The sequence below is a fragment of the Eublepharis macularius genome, chromosome 4 (assembly GCF_028583425.1).
Source record: "Eublepharis macularius isolate TG4126 chromosome 4, MPM_Emac_v1.0, whole genome shotgun sequence".
Lineage (NCBI taxonomy): Eukaryota > Metazoa > Chordata > Lepidosauria > Squamata > Eublepharidae > Eublepharis > Eublepharis macularius.
Window position 1 is genome coordinate 163,455,625 of NC_072793.1, and position 22,804 is coordinate 163,478,428.

At 45.4% G+C, this 22,804-nt stretch overlaps 2 protein-coding genes across 4 annotated transcripts in view; both read right to left on the minus strand.

The window, feature by feature from the left end:
* CFB (complement factor B) overlaps nt 1-14,119 on the minus strand; it is a 29,496-nt gene extending 15,377 nt beyond the window's left edge. Inside the window, exons 1-8 of the mRNA XM_054978400.1 lie at nt 13,818-14,119; nt 8,114-8,317; nt 6,441-6,626; nt 5,562-5,735; nt 5,370-5,465; nt 4,661-4,797; nt 3,403-3,541; nt 2,232-2,384 (exon numbers count right to left, since the gene is read on the minus strand). Of these exons, the coding sequence (XP_054834375.1) occupies nt 2,232-2,384; nt 3,403-3,541; nt 4,661-4,797; nt 5,370-5,465; nt 5,562-5,735; nt 6,441-6,626; nt 8,114-8,317; nt 13,818-13,914 (1,186 nt within the window). The 5' untranslated portion in view covers nt 13,915-14,119. The remainder of the gene's footprint in view (nt 1-2,231; nt 2,385-3,402; nt 3,542-4,660; nt 4,798-5,369; nt 5,466-5,561; nt 5,736-6,440; nt 6,627-8,113; nt 8,318-13,817) is intronic.
* Nucleotides 14,120-15,386: 1,267 nt separating this feature from the next.
* Nucleotides 15,387-22,804, minus strand: part of C2 (complement C2) — a 46,613-nt gene continuing 39,195 nt past the window's right edge. For all 3 annotated transcript variants that reach the window (XM_054978403.1, XM_054978402.1, XM_054978401.1), the window contains 4 exons: nt 19,465-19,556; nt 17,587-17,722; nt 17,033-17,082; nt 15,387-15,692 (listed from right to left, as the gene is read on the minus strand). In XM_054978403.1, coding sequence (XP_054834378.1) covers nt 15,501-15,692; nt 17,033-17,082; nt 17,587-17,722; nt 19,465-19,556 — 470 coding nt within the window. In that variant the 3' untranslated portion in view covers nt 15,387-15,500. The remainder of the gene's footprint in view (nt 15,693-17,032; nt 17,083-17,586; nt 17,723-19,464; nt 19,557-22,804) is intronic.

Below are 22,804 nucleotides of genomic sequence, written 5' to 3' on the forward strand. Positions count from 1 at the left end.
ACAGATCCCTGTACCATTGCAACAAGAAGTCCAGGCTCTTGGTTGAATGGTTTTATTCAGAAATCAAATAATTTCCATATATATGTCCATAGGATTACTCAGAAGCCAGGTAAGCATCTAAGCAGTAAAAGCAAGATTGACAGGAATAGTAATTCTTGGGGAAACCCTTCCTCTTAACACACACGGTTCCTCCTTCCCCCCTCCCAACAGTAAACAGGATTTGTGGCGCGAATTTGCCCCGAGAACATCCCGCATAGCTGTACTATCAAGCTGAGACACTGAGAAAGCAAGAGATCAGAGTCGAGACATAGCAATGCATGGGAGTGAGTAGTCTACAAGGTCATGAACACTGAAAGTTTCTGCAGTCCATTAGATAAGCACCTGCATGCAGCCTGGGAAAGAAACAGTTATGGCATTGGCAATACGACATCAGGTTACAGTATGAAACATTGGTTCAGTATTAGCATTGGCATGGATGGGGCTCAGACATGACTGGTATGAGCTTTCTGAAAAAGTGAGTTGTGGTGGCTCACGAAAACTCATACCCTACCACAATTTTTGTTAGAGAAATGGTTGTAACTGAGAGGAACTTGGAGTAGGGATGATGTATGCTCTTGAAGGGGAGGAAGCTTTAAGAACAGCTCTGTTGGATCAAACCAAAGGCCCTCTTAGACCAGCATTCCCTGTCCGATAGTGGCCAGTCAGTTGTCTCTAGGAAGACTACAAGTTGGGCGACAGCCCTTCTTATTGTTTGTTGCCAGCACTGACTACCCCGATGCATATGGCATCATGATTAAGTGGATTGCCATTGAGCAGGGTACTCAGCACAATTAGGCAAATGCTTGGAGATTTGGAAGGTGGAGTTTGAGGAGGATGTGATAGAGCTTCCAGGTGACATTCTAGGCTGCCTCCCCTAGTCTCTATGAACTTTACTATAGAGACTGGGGGAAATTTCTAGAACACTGAGTGGATCCCATTTTTTCTCCCACTCCTCAATTCCTTGGGGGTAGGGAATTGGGCTGTGGCTGGTAATTCCCCATCCTGGGTGAGTAAACAGTATGTCTAAGCATAATATTGGCACCTAGTGAGCCCAGGGGGTGGGAATCAAGGTCTTTGTGCTGCGTATTTCGAAGCTCCATTATTGCGGTTTCAAAATAGTGAAAACCAGGGCTTTTTTTCAGCTGGAATGTGGTGGAACGGAGTTCCAGCACCTCTTGAAAATGGTCACATGGCTGGTGGCCCCGCCCCCTGATCTCCAGACAGAGGGGAGTTTAGATTGCAGCGGCGCAGAGGGCAATCTAAACTCCCCTCTGTCTGGAGATCAGGGGGCGGGGCCACCAGCCATGTGACCATTTTTGCTGAAGGTGATTTAAACTCTCCCCTTGTTCCAGCTGACCCAAAGTGACATCATTGTGCAGTCCAGGGAGCATGCGTGCACTTTGCGCACATGTATGTGGTACCAGGGGCACCACCTCCCACTAAGAGTTGCCCCCTGTGCTGGCAACCCACTGAGTTCCACCACCTCTTTTCCCAGAAAAAAAGCCGTGGGCCGTTTCCACACGGCTTACCTTATTTTGCAAAATAGCGAAATCTTGCGCGAAATCTCACGAGAAGATGCTGTTACCGCGCGAGAAGATGCGATAACAGTGTCTTCGTGCGAGATTTCGCCCGAGATTTTGCTATTTTGCAGAATAAGGTAAGCCGTGTGGAAACGGCCCTGGTGAAAATACATTCAAGATCCCAAAACGAAGTTGGAATCCCATGGCTCAGCCAATTAATTTATCAGGATCAGGAAACCAAAGAATTAATTCAAAAAGAGTCCAGTAGCACCTTTAAGACTAACCAATTTTATTGCAGCATAAGCTTTCGAGAATCAAGTTCTCTTATGCTACAATAAAATTGGTTAGTCTTAAAGGTGCTACTGGACTCTTTTTGATTTTGCTACCACAGACTAACACGGCTAACTCCTCTGCGTCTATGACCCAAGAATTAATTGTTCCAACTTACTGCCCCCTGCCCCCGACACACACACAAATGCATTGGGTGCTGTTTCAGGAGGGAAGATCGCTGTTCTGATATTTTGGTATACTGCATGAGCAAAGAAAAAAGACTCCCTCAAAGAGAAAATGTGGAATCACTACAGTACCATCAGGAACAGACATGCTGGAGGAAATACAGGAATCATACAGAGGAAAGCCCTCCATGTGGAAGGATGCAAACAAATTTCTCACCATCAGTTAAGAGGATGATAACATGGCGGGTGGTGCTGATAATAGGAAGGGGATCCAAACCCCGATGCCTTTCATCTTCTTGTTGGTTGACCATCATTTCATAGACAGACGTCAGACCAGCCTTGAGGTTTGTCCCAGGCTTAAGCAAATGATCTATAAAAGCAATATGAAGATCGAAAGGGATGTATTACTTCTGATTCCTTGCTGCTAGTAACTGCTCTTAGGACTGAAGAGCTCTCCCTGGCCGTCGTCACACAGGCATCTCTTCCGTTAAATTTACAGCATATAGCGTCCTACCTGTTATCGGCACAGTAACGTTTCTTTGGGTCACCTAACGGCTCTTCGCGCCACCAGCTGTCCACACCGAAGCGCTCTGTTCTGTTCTCTCTAACCGCACAGAAGCAGCTCCTCCCCCCTTTTTTTTATTATTCTGGCGTTTAATTCCGCTATAACGGAATAACAGAATATAAACATTATGACCCTTTTGTTTTTCCAACTTTGAAATTATATAAATAGCCCTTTGCCCGCAGAAAACTCCCTGTCTGACGTGATCCCCATCGCTGAAGACTCTGCCATGGCAATTGAGTCATTTTTAATTCAGCAGAAAGTTTGCATTGTGTTATGTCGTTATGGCGTTATAAGGACATAATAAAATAAAAAAAAGGGGAGTCGCAGGAAGAAATGGATTCTGGGATTGAAGGGAGGGCATAGGACGTTGCGAGGCGAAATACATCGATGTGAGGCATTCACACTGAGGCGCAAAATATCGCAACTATCAAGCAAAAAACAGCAATGAGGAAATCGCTTCAAGGTGGGTTTTTGCCGGGAAATGGCGCCATTTAAGCGCCCTTTTAGCGCTAAACAAAAGCCCGTGTGACGACGGCCCCTCTTTCATTCTCTCCAACATTATAACTTCTCATCTGGGTCATCTTAACTACTGACCAAGCATCTTGGAGGTTAGTACTGTAAGGGACCTCAAAATGTGCCCCAACCACAACCAGCCAGCCGACCTGCTCCCTCTCTAAAAAAGGTCTCACGCCTTGATTTGTGCTCCTATATGAGAATTCTCTCACGTCCTGTTGCCGAAACTGGACTCCTAGTGTAGCATTACAGCTATTGCCCAGCCTGCCTCAAAGCCCCATCTGTGGCACAGAAGAGGAATGTGCCTCACCAGCATGCTGCAGCTTCTCCAGTTCATCGATAACGAAAAAGGCTTTACTGCTGTCCGGGTCGGTTGTCGACACAATCACTTTGGGGTTGGTGGCAAAGGTGATGATGCCATAATTCGGGGTGACATCATAGCTGGAGACCTGCAAAGGAGCACTGGAATGTTAGCAAAGGGGAACAGGGAAGAACCAGTAAAGTACATTGCATTGGTTACCAGTGTACCGGATTAGATTCAAGGTTCTGGTATTGACCTATAAGGCCCTGTGCGGACTGGGACCAGCATATCTACGGGAACGTCTCTCTCCATATATTCCCCAGAGGACACTCCGATCAGGGGACAAACAGCTGTAGGTGGTCCCTGGCCCCAAGGAGGCCCGCCTAGCCTCAACTAGAGCCAGGGCCTTTTCGGTCCTGGCTCCCACCTGGTGGAACGCTCTGTCTGCTGAAATCAGGGCCTGGCATGACTTACTATCCTTCCGCTGGGCCTGCAAGACAGAGATGTTCCGCCAGGCATATGGCTGAAGCTGGGCCTCCACCAGCCTGAAAAAAGGGGTGTATAAAATCTTAACTCTCCCTGTGAAGACTGTCCACCATGCTGTTTTAAATGTGTATGGATTTTATTGTATTTTAATATGTTGTTTTTATTGTATTTTGTATTTTAATATGTTGTTATCCACCCTGAGCCTGCTCACAGGGAGGGTGGAATAGAAAGGGTGGGATTCCTGCTAAAATTTCCATATCTGAGACTTGCAAGGGATGGGGGTGATATTTGCAAATCCCCCTGCCCCCTCAGCAGACTTCTGACTCTCCCTGCCAAGCTATCCCAGGCTGAAGGAGGAGAACTTGTCCTTCTTCCATCCATGGAATTTTCAGGCATAAATTTAGCCATAAATTCCTAAGATTTATCTCTGGCATTTCTAATTGAAGGATCTCATACAAGGTACAAGTTGGTAGTCTGGTTTGTATGCTCAACAGTATGTTCTTTTGTTCAGCCATATGATTTAGACTACATTTTTCTCCCCTTCAGCCATTTTATTTAAAACAGTATTCCTTTGGTTCTGCCTCTAGACACACCAGGAATTACTGAGACCCACACCAGAACCTATCAGAGTTTGCGGAGCTCCTGTCTGGATTCTGCCCCTCAAATCCCCAACCAGGAAGCAGAATTTTGATTTCAAGAGTTGGTATTTATATTCAAAAGATGAGCTTTGCTTCTGTACGGTTCCCATTTGGTGGTGGTAGGGAGAGTAGGAGAGCCACACCTTCTCAATCAATTTGCTGATCACATCTTTGGCCTCGTTGAACTTTTGCTTGCCCACACTTTGAGACGCATCAAGAACAATGTAAATATTCATAGAGCCGCCAGGACTGATTTTGATCCTACGTTTTTCTGTGTCCGCTGCAGGGAGAAAAGAACAAGAGGTCAGAGGCAACTTTCCCAACCCCTCTGAATTTCTACCCATTACCTTCCAGTTCAAGAGAATCCAGGAAACTGACTCCTTCCTCCCACTTAAGAATGTCCTCTCTACTAAGGGAGCAAGTTCTTCTTTCTGATCTACATTATCTTTTGAAGCAACTGGGCCTGGATTTCAACTGATAAAAGCTTTTCAATGGGTTGAGGTAGACAAAACACTAGGCAACCTATTACTCGATCTTCCTGAGAATTTTTTAAAGGTTAACTGCTGCAGCTTGAGATGAGATGAGGGAGGAATTTAACCTTTACGCCCATGTTTTTGACCTGGAAAGGAAAAAGACAGGCAAAAAGATTGTGCCTGTCTTTTTCCTTTTTAGAACAAATAATAATATACAGCAGCATCCCCTTTGCAAGCCACCTAAGCCCTCACCACAGCCTCTGACAATGAATTGTGTAAGTGTTTCATGAAATAATTGCCTTTTGGCATCTATCAGGAACAGCTCTTGTCGCAAGCTCTTTTATTCCCCCCTCCCTCACATCTTTTTACCAAAACTCACAAACAATTTTATCGGGGTCTGAGGACTCTGCAACTTCAGTGAGGGATCCGATGAATTTGGAAGAGACTTCTTCTGGGGTGTCATAGGTGAATGGACCTGAGGAAGAAAGGGGAGATAATGACGGTTAGAAACTGGATGAGAAGATCCTGTATATAAGAACCTGCCAAGTGCCAACCCCCACCATTTACTCACTTCGACATTCTGGTTCTGATCCAGTCCAGGCTCCTGACTCTTGGCAAACCCGATACTTGGATCCCATGAGAGCAAGTTTGTTGTCACAATAGTAACGGACTCGGTCTTCTATTCGGTACCTGGTGCCATCTTTTCGGGCACCAATAGGGACACCAGGGTTGGGGCAGCGGCCAGCTGAGTAGCAGGAGAGATGACAGAATTGTAGACACTGCTGTCTTAAAATTGATATGAGTGAGCATGTGCTTTAACAGTGAAACTGGGATGGTACGTGTATGTAAAAATATTTTCCAATATTTAAAAAAGTTCAAAGATACGGACTTCTTCTTAGGGTCAATTCTCACATTACCAAGTCCACAGGGCAAACATGTGACTGCTACGAGGACTTAAGGTCAGGCATGCACGTGATGTTTCATGCTGGTAATTTAATTTCCAGACAAAAGGTAACCGGGTTTGGATAGGTCCAGAGGAGTTAGCCGTGTTAGTCTGTAGTAGCAAAATCAAAAAGAGTCCAGTAGCACCTTTAAGACTAACCAATTTTATTGTAGCATAAGCTTTCGAGAATCAAGTTCTCTTCATCAGATGCATGATCCGAACCAGTTCGGATCATGCATCTGATGAAGAGAACTTGATTCTCAAAAGCTTATGCTACAATAAAATTGGTTAGTCTTAAAGGTGCTACTGGACTCTTTCTGGTTTGGATAGGGACTGCAGCATGTGAGAAGGCATCCTTCCCCACCTATGCAACTTTCCTGATCTAAAATGATGCTGAAGAGCCCACCGTAGAAATTTCACGTGTGGGACATCAAAAAGATGGAGGAGAGAGCAACCTCCTACTTCCTTCCCCAAAATCCTCACCTTCAAGTGAACTTCGAAACTCACCTCCATCATCGCATATCGTTGTCTGTCCGCTCCATTTCCCATTGGGGAGGCAGGTGCGGTTCTGAGACCCACGCAGCGTGTACCCTTGGTAACATTCAAACGTCAGTTCCTGGCTTATATTGTAGTAGGGTTGTCGGGGTTCGTACAGGCCATTTTCAAACTCCAGAGGCCTGGGGCATCGTATGTCTGGAAGAAACAAAGTGGGATCTAGTGTCTGCAAATCTCTCAAGCCCCCCCCCCCCCCGCCCCATTCCTGGCATTTGTATAAGCATATGAATCTGACTAATTATATTAGTCCATCTACTTGGTATTGAGTTATCTTGCTAACTGTAAGAGAGACGCATGAGGTCAAAGGTCAACACGGAAAGTCCGAAGTCAAAGTTGGAATGAGTCTTTGGACCTACTCAGAACTCCAGGAAGAGTCTGTATGCTCTCTCTTGATAAGGACAAGAGGAAAATGTCACTCTTGCTTTAGGATACACATTTTCCCACTTCCAGCAGGCGATTCCTTGCTGCCGTGCTCACTTTCCTGCTACCACTGATATTCGCAGTGGGAGAAAAAAAGAGACCCGCAGAGCAACTGAACTTGAGGCTGTCTGCTCAGCTGCTCCAAGCTGCCGCCACCAGCATGCGCTCCTGGCAGGGCGCAGCAGCTGCGGGCCAGGCGCGGCAGGTGGCCAGGGCTGTGTGCGGCTCAGATGCTCCACGTGTTGCCCTGGCTGCCTGCCGCGCCTGGCCTGCAGCTGTGTGTTGGCAGTGACGGCAGCAGCACAGAGCAGCTGGACAGGAGGGCTGGGAGGCTGCCTGCTCAGTGGCCTCATGCTGCTGCTGCCAGCACACGCTCCTAACCAGGTGCAGCAGCATGGGGCAATTGAGCTCCGTGGCATGCACCCCCGCCCCCGGGCCAGCGCCCCCTCCGGCGCCTTAGCGCCCAAGGCGGCTGCTGGCCCAGCTTCAATGGGCGGGCCAGCCCTAGTTACACTCTAGGAATCCCTCCAGTCTCCATCATTCTGCCTAGAGATTTTAGGGAATTGCTAGAGCATCATCCAAAAGTGATATCACTTCCAGGTCAGACGCAACCTTCCCTGTGTAATGTTAGCTGGAAAGCACAGTTTTAAAAGATAGAGCTGGTGTAGATCTCTCTGGAGGGGATGGATTCTCTCACAGCCCTCTGCTGCCTCTGGCATTGCCCCTTCTGGAGCCTTTACCTTGCTGAGGCTTGGTTAATTCAAAGTGTTAAGCAGTGAGGGTGGCAGGATAAAAGCTCTGAAAGGAGAAACAGTCCGGCATGCCAGAGGCAGCAGAGGGCTGTGAGAGCGATCTCCACCAGCTATTTTTTTAAACCTACACTTCCCAGCTAACATTGCGTCTCCCAACACTTGATGAACATGTGCACAGGCATCTCATGTGGAGAAAGACTCTAAAAAAGGGCTTGATATATACTGTTTTTTTGCAATTCCTTTAGCATAGTAGTTTTAATTATTTTGTATTATGCAATGGCTTAAATGATCATTTGGACCACCTTTATTGCTGACCAAGCTGGATTGTCAGTATATAAAATAAATAGGTAACATATAAGTAAAATCAAATGAAGAAGAAAGACATTCAGATTTATAAGATGTAACTTGCAGGCCAACTCGAGGCCCAGGTCCACTCCACAATTGCTCACGTACCTCGACACTGTGACCTTCTGACAGGCTTTTTTAGTGAGTCCTGCATGTTAATCCAACTCCCACGGTAACAAGACAGGACTTCAGCAGGATATGGATATTTCCCATCTGGACACTCGTATTTCAGCTGAATCCCTTCCACCAGCCATGTGAAATTCCCCCCTAAAATTATAGCTGCTTTGGGGTCACAGACTGCATCAGCCACACCTGGTGAAAATAAAGTGAGAAAGGGTTAATATCAAAATAGTCAGACAGTTGATGTCACTATGTATTGTCGAAGGCTTTCACGGCCGGAGAACGATGGTTGTTGTGGGTTTTCCGGGCTGTATTGCCGTGGTCTTGGCATTGTAGTTCCTGACGTTTCGCCAGCAGCTGTGGCTGGCATCTTCAGAGGCGTAGCACCAAAAGACAGAGATCTCTCAGTGTCCGCTGAGAGACACTGAGAGATCTCTGTCTTTTGGTGCTACACCTCTGAAGATGCCAGCCACAGCTGCTGGCGAAACGTCAGGAACTACAATGCCAAGACCACGGCAATACAGCCCGGAAAACCCACAACAACCATAGTTGATGTCACTATTCAGGGATTGCTCTGCTTGACTGAACGAGAACTCTTACCAATTAAAAAAATTGGCCAGTTTAGTGTAGTGGTTAAAAGCACGGGACTCTCATCTGGAGAGCCGGGTTTGATTCCCCACTCCTCCACTTGAAGCCAGCTGGGTGACCTTGGGTCCATCACAGCTCTTCCAGAGCTCTCTCAGCCCCACTCACCTCACAGGGTGATTGTTGTGGGGATAATAATAACATACTTTGTAAACCGCTCTGGGTGGGCATTAAGTTGTCCTGAAGGGCGGTATATAAATCGAATGTTGTTGTTATTTGTGTCCACTTGATGCTGTGGTTTCATGACTAGATACGGGGGAGGCCAGTGTGGACTGAGGCCACAACGATAAGGACTCTTCCCCTCCCAGACCATTTCTCCAATTGAAAACGCTGCCTCCAAACTACTTTAGATCTGATAGGCAAAAAGGACAGGTACAATCAGGGTGTCCCCCGTCTCCAGTGGGTTAAAAGCAGCTTGGATGGGGCATTTCTTATTGCAGAAATAAATTGCAGTGATCAATTCCTCTTAAATCCCCTTTCCTAGTTCTGTAATTTCAGTCCATAGCATGGTGCCACCACAGCAGTTTTTTGCAGCAAAATTATATGCCTAGGGATCTGATCATGTCCTTACACCCTCCTGCCAGGAGGGGGAGGACCTGGCACTTACTTTGTGCCTCATGCTCCCCGGGTTTGTGTGTGATGATGATGTTACTTCCAGGAAGTTACATCATCACACAGGCTATGGGCGTGCTCCTGCATGTTATGTGGGGCTAATCCTGGTCTTTAGGATGCCACTTCAGGAAGTGACATCATTGTGCTGCCTAGAAGCACATGTGCGCACGGCACATGTTCCCAAACAGATTATCTTTGGGCGGTCTAAAACCTCTCACTGGTAGGTAAGAATATAAGCCACTGGGAAATTGCCCATCACCGGCAGGCACCTGGGATCCCTATGTTTTAAGCAATGGTTACAGTGTCAAACTAGCATCTGGGAGACCCAGGTTCAAATCCCCACTCTTCCATAGAAGCTCGCTGGAAGATCTTGGACCAGCCTATCTCTCTCAGCCTAATTTACCTCAAAGGGTTGTTTTTGTTAGGAGAAAATGGAAGGGGGGATAATGTTGTCAGGCACTTTGTCTCCCCTTTAGGGAGAAAAGCCGGGTATAAATGAAGCAAATAAATAAATATAGTTTGGCCCTGATCAACACAGATGATTGGACCAGCTGTATTGTACTCTGAAATCAAGTTCGTATCTGCCATAATCCTGCTGTTTACTTCACAACCAGGGAAACGGGTTTCCTGAGAGGATCCATAAACTTTTTCTTATTTAATCCTATTTTAGGCCCATCTCCATAGTCTTGTGTTTGAATGTATGCTTCTTTTCAGATTTCAGCAATGTATACGGTTATATTGTGGGGATTTGTGACGTTGGTGATGTTCCTTTACTGTACTGTATAGTTATTTTAGCATCCCTTAAGAAAAAAGCCTTTGTTTTAGTTTCACTTTTCACTTGTTACGCTGGAGCCAAGCTACAAGAGACGAATTACATGAAGAGGAGAACATGAAGGGAGTCACAATGTTAGCCAGGAAGCTGAGTTTTAAAAGAGATCGGAAGGCTTTGTTAATTTCCCCTCTCTACAGAGCCAGGGAGATAGCTGCTCAGAGGGTTTGTGAATTTTCTCTTTGCTTCTGAAGGCTCTGTCAGTTTCACCTCCCCTTCTGAGAGGCCAAGAGGAAATAAAGAAACCTTCTGAGCAGGGATCTCCCTGGCTCTGTAGAGAGGGGAAATTGACAAAGCCTTCTGATCTCTTTTAAAACTCAAGCTTCCCAGCTAACATTGCGACTCCCTTCACCTGCTTCTCCTCTTAGCTCTTGGTTGCTGGCTGTGGTTGGTTATGGCTTAGCTGGATCCAGACCAGGCCTTGCCTATGTTCAATAAAGTTCTGAACTGCTTTGGTACAAGACGCTGTGGAATTATAAAACATACCCTATTGTATTGTTTTTTGAATTTCTCAGGTGTTGATCGTATTGACTTACATTGTCTAATCTGCCTTGAGTTTCAGAGTCTCTACACAAGACATCTAACACATGTTCTTCATGTGTCGGGAGATGCAATGTTAGCCAGGAAGTGTAGTTTTGAAAGACAGAGTCGGCAGAGATCGCTCTGAAGGGGACATTCTCTCACAGCCCTCCACCGCCTCTGATGTCTCCTCTTCTAGAGCCTTTGCCCTACCAAGGCTCAGTTAATTCAAAGTTTTAAGCAGCAAGGGGGGCAAGGTAAAATCTCCGGAAGGGGAGACAGTCTGGCATGCCAGAGGCAGTGGAGGGCTGTGAGAGAATTCATCCCCTCTAGAGTAATCTCCACCGGATCTGTCTTTTAAAACTACTCTTCTTGGCTAACATTGCGTCTCCTGACACCTGACGAACATGCCCCCAGGTGTCTCGTGTCATGCTGTCAGGTGCCCCCAGGTGTCTTGTGTCATGTCTCATGTCATACTGTCATGAGAAAGGCAGACTATAAATGAATGAACAAAGAAAAAGAAATAAATCTAGTGGATTACTAATCTACTACTTTTCTGTTCTGTGTTGTATCATATAACCAGGGCTCATTTCGAGGGGGAACGCACAGGAATGCAGTTCCGGCAGTTCCCCAAAGAGGTCACATGTCAGGTGACCTCACCCACCTGACTCTTGGCCATCTTGGGCCCGTTTCAGCCTGGATTGGGGCTGAAACGGCCTGGATCGGGCCTCTGATGGGTGGTGGATCATTCTCCCGCTCAGCTGACCATTTTGGGCCCCTTTTTGGCCATTTTCAGCCCCTTTTTTGCCATTTTGGGCCCAATTTCGGCCCTGAATGGCCAGGATTCAGTCCAAAACAGCCAAGATAGGTGATGTCAGGGGGTGTGGCATATGCAAATCAGTTATGCTAATGACACACTTCCAGTGATGGCAAGGGGCATGGCATATGCTAATGAGTTATGCTAATGAGTTCCTCCTGCTCTTTTTCTACGAAATGACCCCTGCATATAACATTGTTAAATATCAGGGGGGAAGGGTATGCTGTGTTTTTTTACCAGAGCTTTGAAAAATCCAGGGGCAAATACACTCCATTTGTATGTGACTGGGGCCAAATTGGCATCCTTGTGGCTGCCACAAGGATCTCATCATTTCTAGTTTGGCTGGGGTTAATGATTTAAATAAATACAAGTGGAGTCGTGTCATGTACAGTGTGGTCTTATGGGGCAGACCTTTCAAACCATGCAACTTGGAACCCACTACTAGGATTTGAGCCAGCACTCTAGGTCATATCCTCATAAGCCAACGGGCAAGTGTCAGAGCTAAGAGGAGATTTCAGACCCTCTTGTCTTCCATCTGAACTCTACATTTTACCTTTCCTAAGGACAGATGAAGCAATATTGACATATGCTGTGCATTAGAAAACTCCCAGACCTCAGCAGCGCTTCCAGTATATAAGTGACCTTCTGTTCTGGAGTGTACTTAGTATAATGGTCAATCCAGTTGATGTTTATACGGCACCGTTTCCCCAAATTTCCATGTCCCCCGTGTGATTACAGATGAAATCTCATTAAGTACTAAGAGAGAGCTACATTTCTACTTCCTTCAGAGATCAGTAAAACAAAACAAAAATTTAAAAGTCCCCTGCTTTTAGCATATAGCAATTTCAAAACATCACATAGGTTGCTGTTCAGCCATTCTCTCTCTTGTTTGGGGTTCTTCTGAAGTGGTACATCTGTGCTGGACTGTACCACTACAGGTTATGGTTTGGGTTCACAAGATGAAATGATCTTCCATACCATCTCCCCACCCCACCCCCCGCCCGAACTCTTCCTTACACATACAAAACTAGCATCTTGGAGAGAAAGCTAGCCTAAAAACTTTTTTCTGGGTTTTCTGTGTGGTTTTTTGTTTTTTATGGAAACATGTTCAGTCTGAAATGGTACAGTCCAAGCACAACCTCAGTGAGAACTGGGACATTGGTGTCTTCTGAGTGTGTATAAAACCTGTCTCCTGCTTGGCATTGCCCTTGTCAATATCATAAGGGGGGAAGGAGTTCAGCCACTTAACTATTGGAAGGATTTCAATAGTCAATGTGATTTTTGTATTTAAAACTCAGGTGTTCTAAACTTCTTGGCATCTCTTGATTATTTTGCTGACCATCAACTATGGAATCAAATCAGCAAATAAGTCAAATAACAACAACAGCTGCACTTATAGACCACTCTTTTAGACAGATTAGTGTTCAGAATTGTGAACAAATTATCGTTATTATTATCCCCACAACACAGCTGGAGAGCTGGGGCCGAGAGGAGTGGCTTACCCAAGGCCACCCACTAAGCTCATGGCAGTAGAGGGATTTGAACCAGTAGAGTGCTGATTTGCAGCCGAACCACTTAACCACTCTGCTACAGCAGCTCATACTGGTGCTGCATGTCATACTACATAAAATTTCACCTCAGCATTTAAGTAATGCTAAATATTAAATACATGTGAGTTTATGTAGGCAGAAACAACTATTATTCCTTTTCCCTGTCCTGGATTGTCCAGGTAGCATGATTTCATCAGGTCTCGGAAGCTAAGTAAGGTCAGCCATGGTCAGTATTTGGATGGGAGACGACCAAGGAAGTCCAGGGTTGTTACAAAGAGAGACAATAGCAAACCACCTCTGAATGTCTCTTGCCTTAAAAACCGTACAAAGTTGCCATGAGTCGGCTGTGGCTTGATGGTATACATACACACAAATACTAAATACCAAATACCAATTTACCATTAAAAATGGTCAAATATCAAATAATCCATCAAGAAGTATTGAAACAAGTAGGACAGAATGCCAGATATGCATATCATCCATTGAGCAAATATTTTGAGCATATCTGGAGAATTTCTACATTTATCCATGAAAATTGGGGGACGGGGGTGGGCAGGAAAATCTTTTCAGCTCTGCACTGGAGCAAACATAATATCCTGGATGAATTATTCCTGCACTGTCAAGTCACTTTCCTAACTAAAGGTTAGGATAGACTCTGACGTGGACCAGGTAATGGCACAAGGTATATTTTGCAGCTAGCTCTGGGGCATGTTAACTTACCTGTAAAAAATGCCCCAAGGGCAAGGAATATGTAGAAAAGCTGGTCATGCAGCTGCATTTCTGGTTCTCCTTTTGGCTGGTCTTTTGTCTCTTCCATGCTGGCTGTTTCCGGCTCTGCTATAGCAGCTGCAGCTCTGATAACTTGTGAAATTTTTGGGCTTTCACTCTACAAAGTAGTTATTGGCAAACCCCACCCAGAGAAAGCAGCTGGGTTTTGGGAAATGACAAAGTCCATGTAGCAATTCTGGTGGGGTGAGGGCCAGATTTGTGTGGCCAGCAGGTGGAGAGGAACTCAAACCCCCTCACAGAAGGGAAGAGGGGGAAACCTGGACTTCTTTAAAGAGGGAAATGAAGAAAGCTCTATGAGGAAATCCCCAGCTTGCACAAATATGAAGTTTCAGACTTTAGAAATTCCAAATGATTATTACTGAGAGGAGGGGGAGAAGCAGGACTAAAATGCTGCATCGGGAGCTGATAAGGCTAACGTGATTCCCGGCCGTGTAGGGCTCCGCCCATCCTTACCCCTCTCTTGTATTTGTTTCTTCTAATATTACATTATTTACACAGCTAGACTGAACAGAACTTCCTCATTTTTTGACACAAATGGGAGGGAAAAATGCCGAATTCTTGTGGTTGTCAGAAGGAAGAGTGAAATGGGTGGTGGTAAAGAGGGCAGGTATGTTTTGGAAACAGGCAGCCGTTACCTAGCCAACCCCTAGCCCACAATTTCATAGGAAAATGCGAAATGCTTGGCATAGACACTTCAGCTGTGCCCTTCCAGAGAATTTGAGTGTTCTGGCTCGTAGCTCTGCCTTTCGTATATCCCAGTTATTTCTGGCCCAGCAAGTCCCAAGTCCAAGCGCTGATTTATGTTTGAACAGTGGGGGGTGGGTGCGTGGCCTCCTCCAACTCACAGCTTGCTTTTGAGCAACTCCAAACAAACAAAGAAAATCCCCACATTTTTGTGTTTCTTTGCGAATTCCTTCCTACAGCTGCCAGCTCCAGGTTGGTGAATTCCTGGAGATTCTGGGAGTGGAGGATGCAGAGGGCAGGTTCTGGTGACAGGAGGGACTTCAGCAGGGTATTATGCCATAAAGCCCACCTTCCAAAGCAGCCATTTTCTCCAGGGGCACTGATCCCCATGGCCTGGAGATCCATTGTAATTATGGGCTATCTCCAGCTATCCCCTGGAGGTTGGCAACCCTACCCCAATACACCACAGGGAGTTATTAAAGGATAAGAAAGCATGAGGGAAGGGGGGCAGCTCTATGGGGGAAGTTCACTGCACTGCCAATTTGCTGGAAATGCTTATCTCCTCTACTGAGAACGATCAGGGGGGCTCTAGCCTGCTATAAAATTACCAATTCAGAGTACCAAACCTTTCTTCTTCGGTTCTAGTTGTGGCTACCTAGTGGAACTTTGCTCATGTTCAGAGAAATATGATAACTTCACATGCACAGAGGCTGAACTCTGGCGCCAAAAATCGATTCTGAGATTTCGAAACAATAAGCCCTGGTGCAAAGTGAGCTCTGACTCTTCAATATGGAGTGCAAATAAGCACAAAACACATTTAACCAAGGTTTTTTTATTTATTATTATGCATCGTGGAGACTATCGTTTTGGCAACACTTGACAGGAAGAATACTAGGTAACTTAAACAACGAGTTTGGTGGTGGTGAGGAATCACTGCTGAGGGATAAATCTCAAGGAGCCGGCCAGGTGATGCCGCAGCCAGTCCTGCACACGAAACAGACTGATGTAGAAATCTCGTGGCTTCCGACCCAGCTTAGGTGTTTCTCGAATTGTGTGTCCAGTGTCAGTGTCTTTTATCTTATTTTTACATGGATCAAATGTACCCCAGCTGATCACGCCAACCTGCAAGGAAAGGTACAGGAGCTAAGGTAAAGGGAGTCCCCTGTGCAAGCAGCGAGTCATTACTGACCCATGGGGGGACGTCGCATCACAGCGTTTTCTTGGCAGACTTTTTACAGGGTGGTTTGCCATTGCCTTCCCCAGTCTTCTACACTTTACCCCCAGGAAACTGGGTACTCATTTTACCAACCTTGGAAGGATGGAAGGCTGAGTCAACCTTGAGCCAGCTAGCTGGACCCGGCTTCTGCCAGGTCGTGAGCAGAACTTGGGCTGCAGTACTGCAGCTTACCACTCTGCACCATGGGGCTCTGGTACAGGAGCTAAATCAAGGACTAAAATGGCACTTTACAATTCACAGGGGCAAAGAGATCAAAGACAATTATTGTACTAGAGCCATCAAGAGAATTAGTATTTCATTCGGGGACTGCCTGGCCATAGTAAAAAGTGCAAAATGGAGGCAGACTCAACCAAACTTGAAACTGACAATTGGAAATCTTCCTTGGGGAAATATATACAAATTCCACACAACTACTGACAACATAATTATTGAATGAGGTGTGTAGAACACTAACTGGGATAGCTTTAAGATTATCAGTGGTGACCAGCCACTACTATAAAGTGAATTAACATGACATTCAGAGGCAATATACCTTTGAGTGCCAAGACAGTGATATTAACACCAATGGTACTGACCCTCTATTCAGTTTGTGAGAGCCAAGCTACAAGTGACGCCTTACCCAGGTTGGACACTTCTCAGCTTCCCTCAAGTTTTGATGGGAAATGTAGGCATCCTGGTCTTGCAGCTGTAATGGAGAGCCAAGCTGTAAAACCAGGACGCCTACATTTCCCATCAAAACTTGAGGTAAGCTGACAAGTGTCCAACCTGGGTAAGGCGTCACTTGTAGCTTGGCTCTGAGATGGCCACTGTTGGGAACAGACTAGATAATTCTGATGTGAATACTTTTTGCCAGACTTGCTTACATTGGGAGTTCCTTCCAGCTGGCCTGATCCTGCCAAGAAAGCCATGAATACTTTGCTCCCCACAACAGGTGGTCAGGTGAGGCATATACAGCTTCTTCTCCTAATGCTGCTTCCCAGCCTTAAATGTATTATGGAACTGTCATAAAGAGGGGAGTGATAATGTCATTGGATGGGAGCTGCTAATAGCATGGGGTGGCCCACATAGCTCCAATCATGGACCAATCAGGCTCATTTAATTATTTGAATTGTACATCCTTCTATGAACTTGATCAGCTTGGAACGTTCGCCTAAGTGAAATGGTTAGGTTTTCACTTGGAAAGGCAAGTGGGGCCACAGTGGGAGACCACCAGAGGCTTGTTTACCTGAACATATCTGGCCCGCTTCTCTACAAACAATGAACCTCCAGATTCACCTGTGAAAAGAAAAGCATTAGAAGCTGATGTAAGCTCCACCACCTCTGACCTCTGTCCCTCAGAGAGGAAAGAAGTCCAAGAATACCTCATAAACTTGCCAGTGCTTAAAACAAAGATTAAACTGCATTTCCAAACCCAGGTTACCAGGTAAGAAACTAAACGCCATCTATTATGGCATTTAGATGTCACAGCCTGATGGAGTTAATGGAAGAGGTTTGCCTTCAGTCTTAACAAGATCATGTGAAGAAAGGCCGTGGGGGTTGGGGGAATGGAACATATGATCCTGATAGTTAAATAACAGGTTCTCGACTGTCATGGTGTTTGAACTGAGAGACTAACTGATTTTAACTGTAACTGTAACTGATTTTAACTGTAAACTACTGCTTAGATGCTTTAGATTTTTTATTCTTTCAGTAATACTGTGTTAGGTACTCTGGATTTTTTAAAACCATCTCCCAACCAACCAACTTAATCAATTTGCCAATCTAATGTAACAAAACAACCTTTGCATGATGCATCCTCCACCACACCATTTTCATCTTTCCCACTGCACAGGAATCGGTCTGTCACAACTTCAGAGACATTGGCCACTTTGGAGTATAGCTCATGTTGAATAGCTTCAGAAATACATGTGGGACGCTACAGAAAGCAACAGATGCGTTGACTGGAGGTTAGATTTTTGCAAATCTGCATACAATTAAATCGGTATATGCAAAGGGACCTTGAAGTAGAAACATCTTCATTTCATTACAATAGTTATTGAAAATATACCCTAAACCCTGCAGGGGAGCAGCAATCTGTAATCGGTTTCAGTATCTGGATAATTCACAATGGGAAAGATGGGAAGCCACAGGCTATATAGTACAAAGGCCCAGCTACTATACTGCAGGCACAGTATATTCAGCATACTCCCGGACTGAACTTCTGAACCTAAATATGTGAAGGTGTTCAGTACCCAGCAATATCTGAAAGCGCTTTTCCAACATCATCCTAAGAGTATTGTTTGTTTTAATATTCTAGTCAAATGCAATAGTTCTGCTCTTGGAACATCAGCTCCAAGCCTGACTGAGATGTGGCATGAGCTAAGAACCTGCCTATGGGACTCTTCAGTCCATACAACCTCTCATTTAAACTGGCACAAACAAGCATCAGGCTTAATTAAAAGGGCCTGACTACACATTATGTTTTCCCCACAGCCTCTCCAGCTGTCTCCTGGTCCATGTGATCACATGTCTGTCGTGATGTCTGTGCTGGGAACTGAATTACTGCACATACATGGGCCTGATTTAGACTGGAACCAGAGTTACCAGGCATCCTGCTATGGTGGGAGGCCTCCCATTGGCAGCCCTAGTTGCCTGCCACCTCTCAGAGTTGGTGTTCTCTGCACTGCTACATCACCATCGAGTTTCCAGCAATTCCTAGAACTATCCTATGTCACTTCCAGGTTTTCCCCGGAAGTGATATAGCAAGCAACACAAAGAACATTGTTCACCACCATGTCCCTGCCCATAACACTTCTACAAGCTGCCAGGCTTGGCAGCTGTAACTGGAACCCTGGCACACACAGTGGGGGTGCTGAAGCCTTTCCTCCAGTGCTGTTTCCTCAACTTTAAACAGCCCTTGAGGGGCCGCTAATTGCCCTCTTGGGAGGTTCTACATGCCCTGATAGGATATACTAAGGTTTCCTAAATGGGGCAAATAGTGCACTGCTGAGGGCTGTTTCAGGCTGGAAAAATGACATCGGGCAGGGGGAGAAATTCTGAAGTCCTCTGTCCCTATGAGCTGTGATCCAATCCAAATAAGGCCCATGTATGCCTAGGAATTAAGTTCCCAGCATGGAACTTGTAATACACATCTAATCACACAGAAAACATAACACGTAGTTAGGAAGTGCAGAAGTGGCAACTTGCTTTAGTGAGATTTTTTTTAAAGTACTGCTTTAAAAATATTTTATTCATCATTCTGAAACAGAATTCCACACCCAACCCAAGTTTCCTCCCAAATCTCCACTTTTTCCATTTCAAGCCTTGAAAGAAACAACAGCCAGGAAAGCAATCCCGCCCCCCAAACAAACAACCAAATGACTCCCCACTTAGGGTTGCCTAGGTTTGGGAAATTCCTGAAGCTTTGGGGGTGAAATCTGGGGTGAGAAGGGTTAGAGGAGACTTCAGTGAGTTATAACGCTATAGAGGCCATCCCCCAAAGCAGCCATTTTCTCCAGGGGAACTGATCTCTGTAGTCTGGAGATCAGTTATAATTCCAGGAGATCTCCAGCCCCCCACCCCCCGGTCTGGAAGTTGGCAACCCAATCTACCCACTTCCAGGACTCCATGTCTCTAATTATTTCTCAGAATCCCACAATTAGGAAATAATGTGCTTACACTTTTCTTTGTTTTGATCTGTACATTCATTCTCTCATTGTCCAGAGATATAAACTGTGCAGGTACTCTTTCGAAACTCAGCAGGTCCGACTCTACAAAGCAGAAGGGACAAATCTATTATAAAGTTTTTTTCAGGGAGGGTGGAGTCAGACAACAGTCAGTAGGCTTTGTCATATCCCCTGTACTGTACAGAAGATCAAGATGGAAATTCCTCATTGGATAACATTTCCTGTTATTCTGCTCTTGATCTGCTCTTATGTGATCTTGTGTGACTCTATTTTCTTATCAGATAATTTTGATAACTGTTTGTTTTCAGTACATTGACAACAAGAAGAAAATATTCTAGAAACTGGATATCAAGTGTTTTGAATCAGATGCCAACTCATTTCATGCTGAGAGCTCTAGCCAGGGGATACGGGGTTGGATCTAGTAAAAAAAGCTTGCAGAAGGAATGGAAAGAGCAGATCTTTCTCCACCAGCCTATTCCCTCAGAAGCCAGCTATTTCCCTTGAACAGGAGTCCTCAATGTGGTATCCATGGGCACCATGTTGCCCACTGGCAACTTTCCTGGTGCCCACCAAGTGCTTTTTGGAAGTGGGTGGGGGTGTTGCCCAGCAGGGCTTCTGACTGGCCACTGGAAATCTGACTGACTGTGCCGATATTTAAAACATTGCTTTAGCAGCAGTTGCCTGCCAGCACAGTACAAGGATCTTCAATGTGTGGTCGAAGTAAGCTGTGGATAGGCAAGAAAATATTTTTAAAACAAAATATTTGTTTTAAAAGATATGTTAAACAGAGCTTCTGCCTGAAATGTTTAAAAGTTACTATTAGCGCTATGCATAATCTCACTTCCTGATATTTTGCGGTTGGTTCCGCCTTCCATGGCAGCCATTTTGTGATTGGAATTATAACTGATCTCCAGACTACAAAGATCAGTTCCCCTGGAGAAAATGGCTGCTTTGGGGGATGGCCTCTATGGCGTTATAACCTCTCAGAATGCCAAATTGCCTACAGGCTCAGAAAGGTTCAGGACTCCTGCCCTCGAAATCCTGTGATGTCGCGCAAAACTCACACAAGAAAACGCGATCTTCCGCATTTTTGCCGGCATGTTCCACAACGTCCCGGCTTCAGGTAAGCCGTGCAGAATCGGCCAGTGTTTGGCTAGTTTGGCTGGTTGGTAGCCAATCAACAGTCTGCTAGTTTGATTCCCACTACTGTCATAAGCTCAGTATGTGGCCTTGGGTAAGCCAGTCCCAGCTGTATTGTGAGGATAAGAATAACTCTGACTTTTTTACTGTTCTGACTCTGAGTGTGGCACTAACCTGTCCAGAAGGACGGTTTATAAACACACTGTTGTTGTTGTTGTTATTTACACACATTAAGCCTCTATTAAAGAGGCAGGACAATTTTCTCCAGGCCTGTTGGAAACTCTAGTTAGTAGGCTTTAGTAAAGAGGGGAAAGCGCGTCCCCCTTCCCCCTCCTCACTGCAGCCCCCCAACTCACATAATTCGCATTTTATGCAACCTTCAGGGAATCAACTTTCCCCAGTGGTGGAGGGGACTTCCAGGAACGTGGTGGGGGAGTGGCAAAGATGCTCATGCAAGAGCACATGTGGGACCCAGTAGGGAGGGGAAAGTTATGGTGGAACCACAAATAACATTTTGTTCTGTGATTATGTTAAAATACATTTTCCTTTCCAAATGCTGGAGCTGTTTTTTCAAGAGAACAGCTCTTTAATCCCTTTCTCTCCTGCTGGGACAGATTAAGAGCCCCCCCCCCCCCCGTTAACCACTTCTGATCAGTTTTTCCAGCCTGAAAAGCAGCCTCAGTAATTACAAAAGGAGGAAATGTCTTTTGAAACAACTATGGAACTAAATGCAACGTTTATTTCCGCCATGTGTTTCCTCGGCACGCAGACCTCTACGAAGGCAGCCTGATCAGGTTGAAATCACACCTAATACATGGGAATCTTCGGTGACCCACCACTCTTTACTAAATTGCTTTAAACGTCACCATGCACTGCTCCAGAAGAAGACATCCAACTACTTCGCTATCCATCCTAGATATCGCCCTGCAACTAGAGATGGTATCTTACACTACCCCATAGATACCTTTCTAGCAAGGTATGTGCACAGTGCGGGATGCCCACTTGATTTTCTGCTTCAAAAATGCACACTGTGGGTGGAGAAAGAAAGGAAGCATTCCCTCCCTCCATGCAGTAGTATTTTTAATGCTCTGGTGTAAGGGTGTGCTCCTAATTTTCATTCTTTGAGACAAAATACTGATATGGGCCGTCGTCACACGGGCTTTTTTTTAGCGCTAAAATGGCGCTATTTCCCGGCAAACACCCACCTTATTCCAACACTGATGCGATTTCCTCATTGCTGTTTTTTGCTTGATAGTTGCGATATTTTGCGCCTCAGTGTGAATGCCTCACATCGATGTATTTCGCCTCGCAACGTCCTATGCCCTCCCTTCAATCCCAGAATCCATTTCTTCCTGCGACTCCCCTTTTTTATTTTATTATGTCCTTATAACGCCATAACGACATAACACAATGCAAACTTTCTGCTGAAGTAAAAATGACTCAATCGCCATGGCAGAGTCTTCAGCGATGGGGATCATGTCAGACAGGGAGTTTTCTGCGGGCAAAGGGCTATTTATATAATTTCAAAGTTGGAAAAACAAAAGGGTAGTAATGTTTTGCTCTAACAGAATGTTTATATGCTGTTATTCCGTTATAGCGGAATTAAACGCCAAAATAATTAAAAAAGGGGGGAGGAGCTGCGGTTAGAGAGGAGAGAACAGAACAGAGTGCTTCGGTGTGGACAGCTGGTGGCGCGAAGAGCTGTTAGGTGACCCAAAGAAACGTTACTGTGTCGATAACAGGTAGGACGCTATATGCTGTAAATTTAACGGAAGAGATGCCCGTGTGACGACGGCCATGGTTTTGCCAACGGAAGTGCATTTATATCATTATACACCACTTCTCTCTCTGAGTTTCAAGGTGGAACTAAACACTCCCTTACAGTAGTTAGTCTTAAAAAGAAAACTAAACGTACATAGGCAGCCCATCCATTTTATCTTTAAGATAAATATGGCAGGCATGAGGAGAGTTTGGAGTGACTAGTAGAATTGCCTCAGGGAGAGCAAAAATTAAACTCCCCTCTTCCTCTCATCTGGACCCACTCCTAATCAGAGCCCCACTAGGGTTGCCTGCAAAGGGCTGTAGACGGAGAAGACAGAGGAAAGTCTGGCAACCCCTGGCAACTTTTATGGGAAGAGCAACACAACACACAAACAATGTCACTTCTGGCTGCATAGCTAGAAGTGACATCA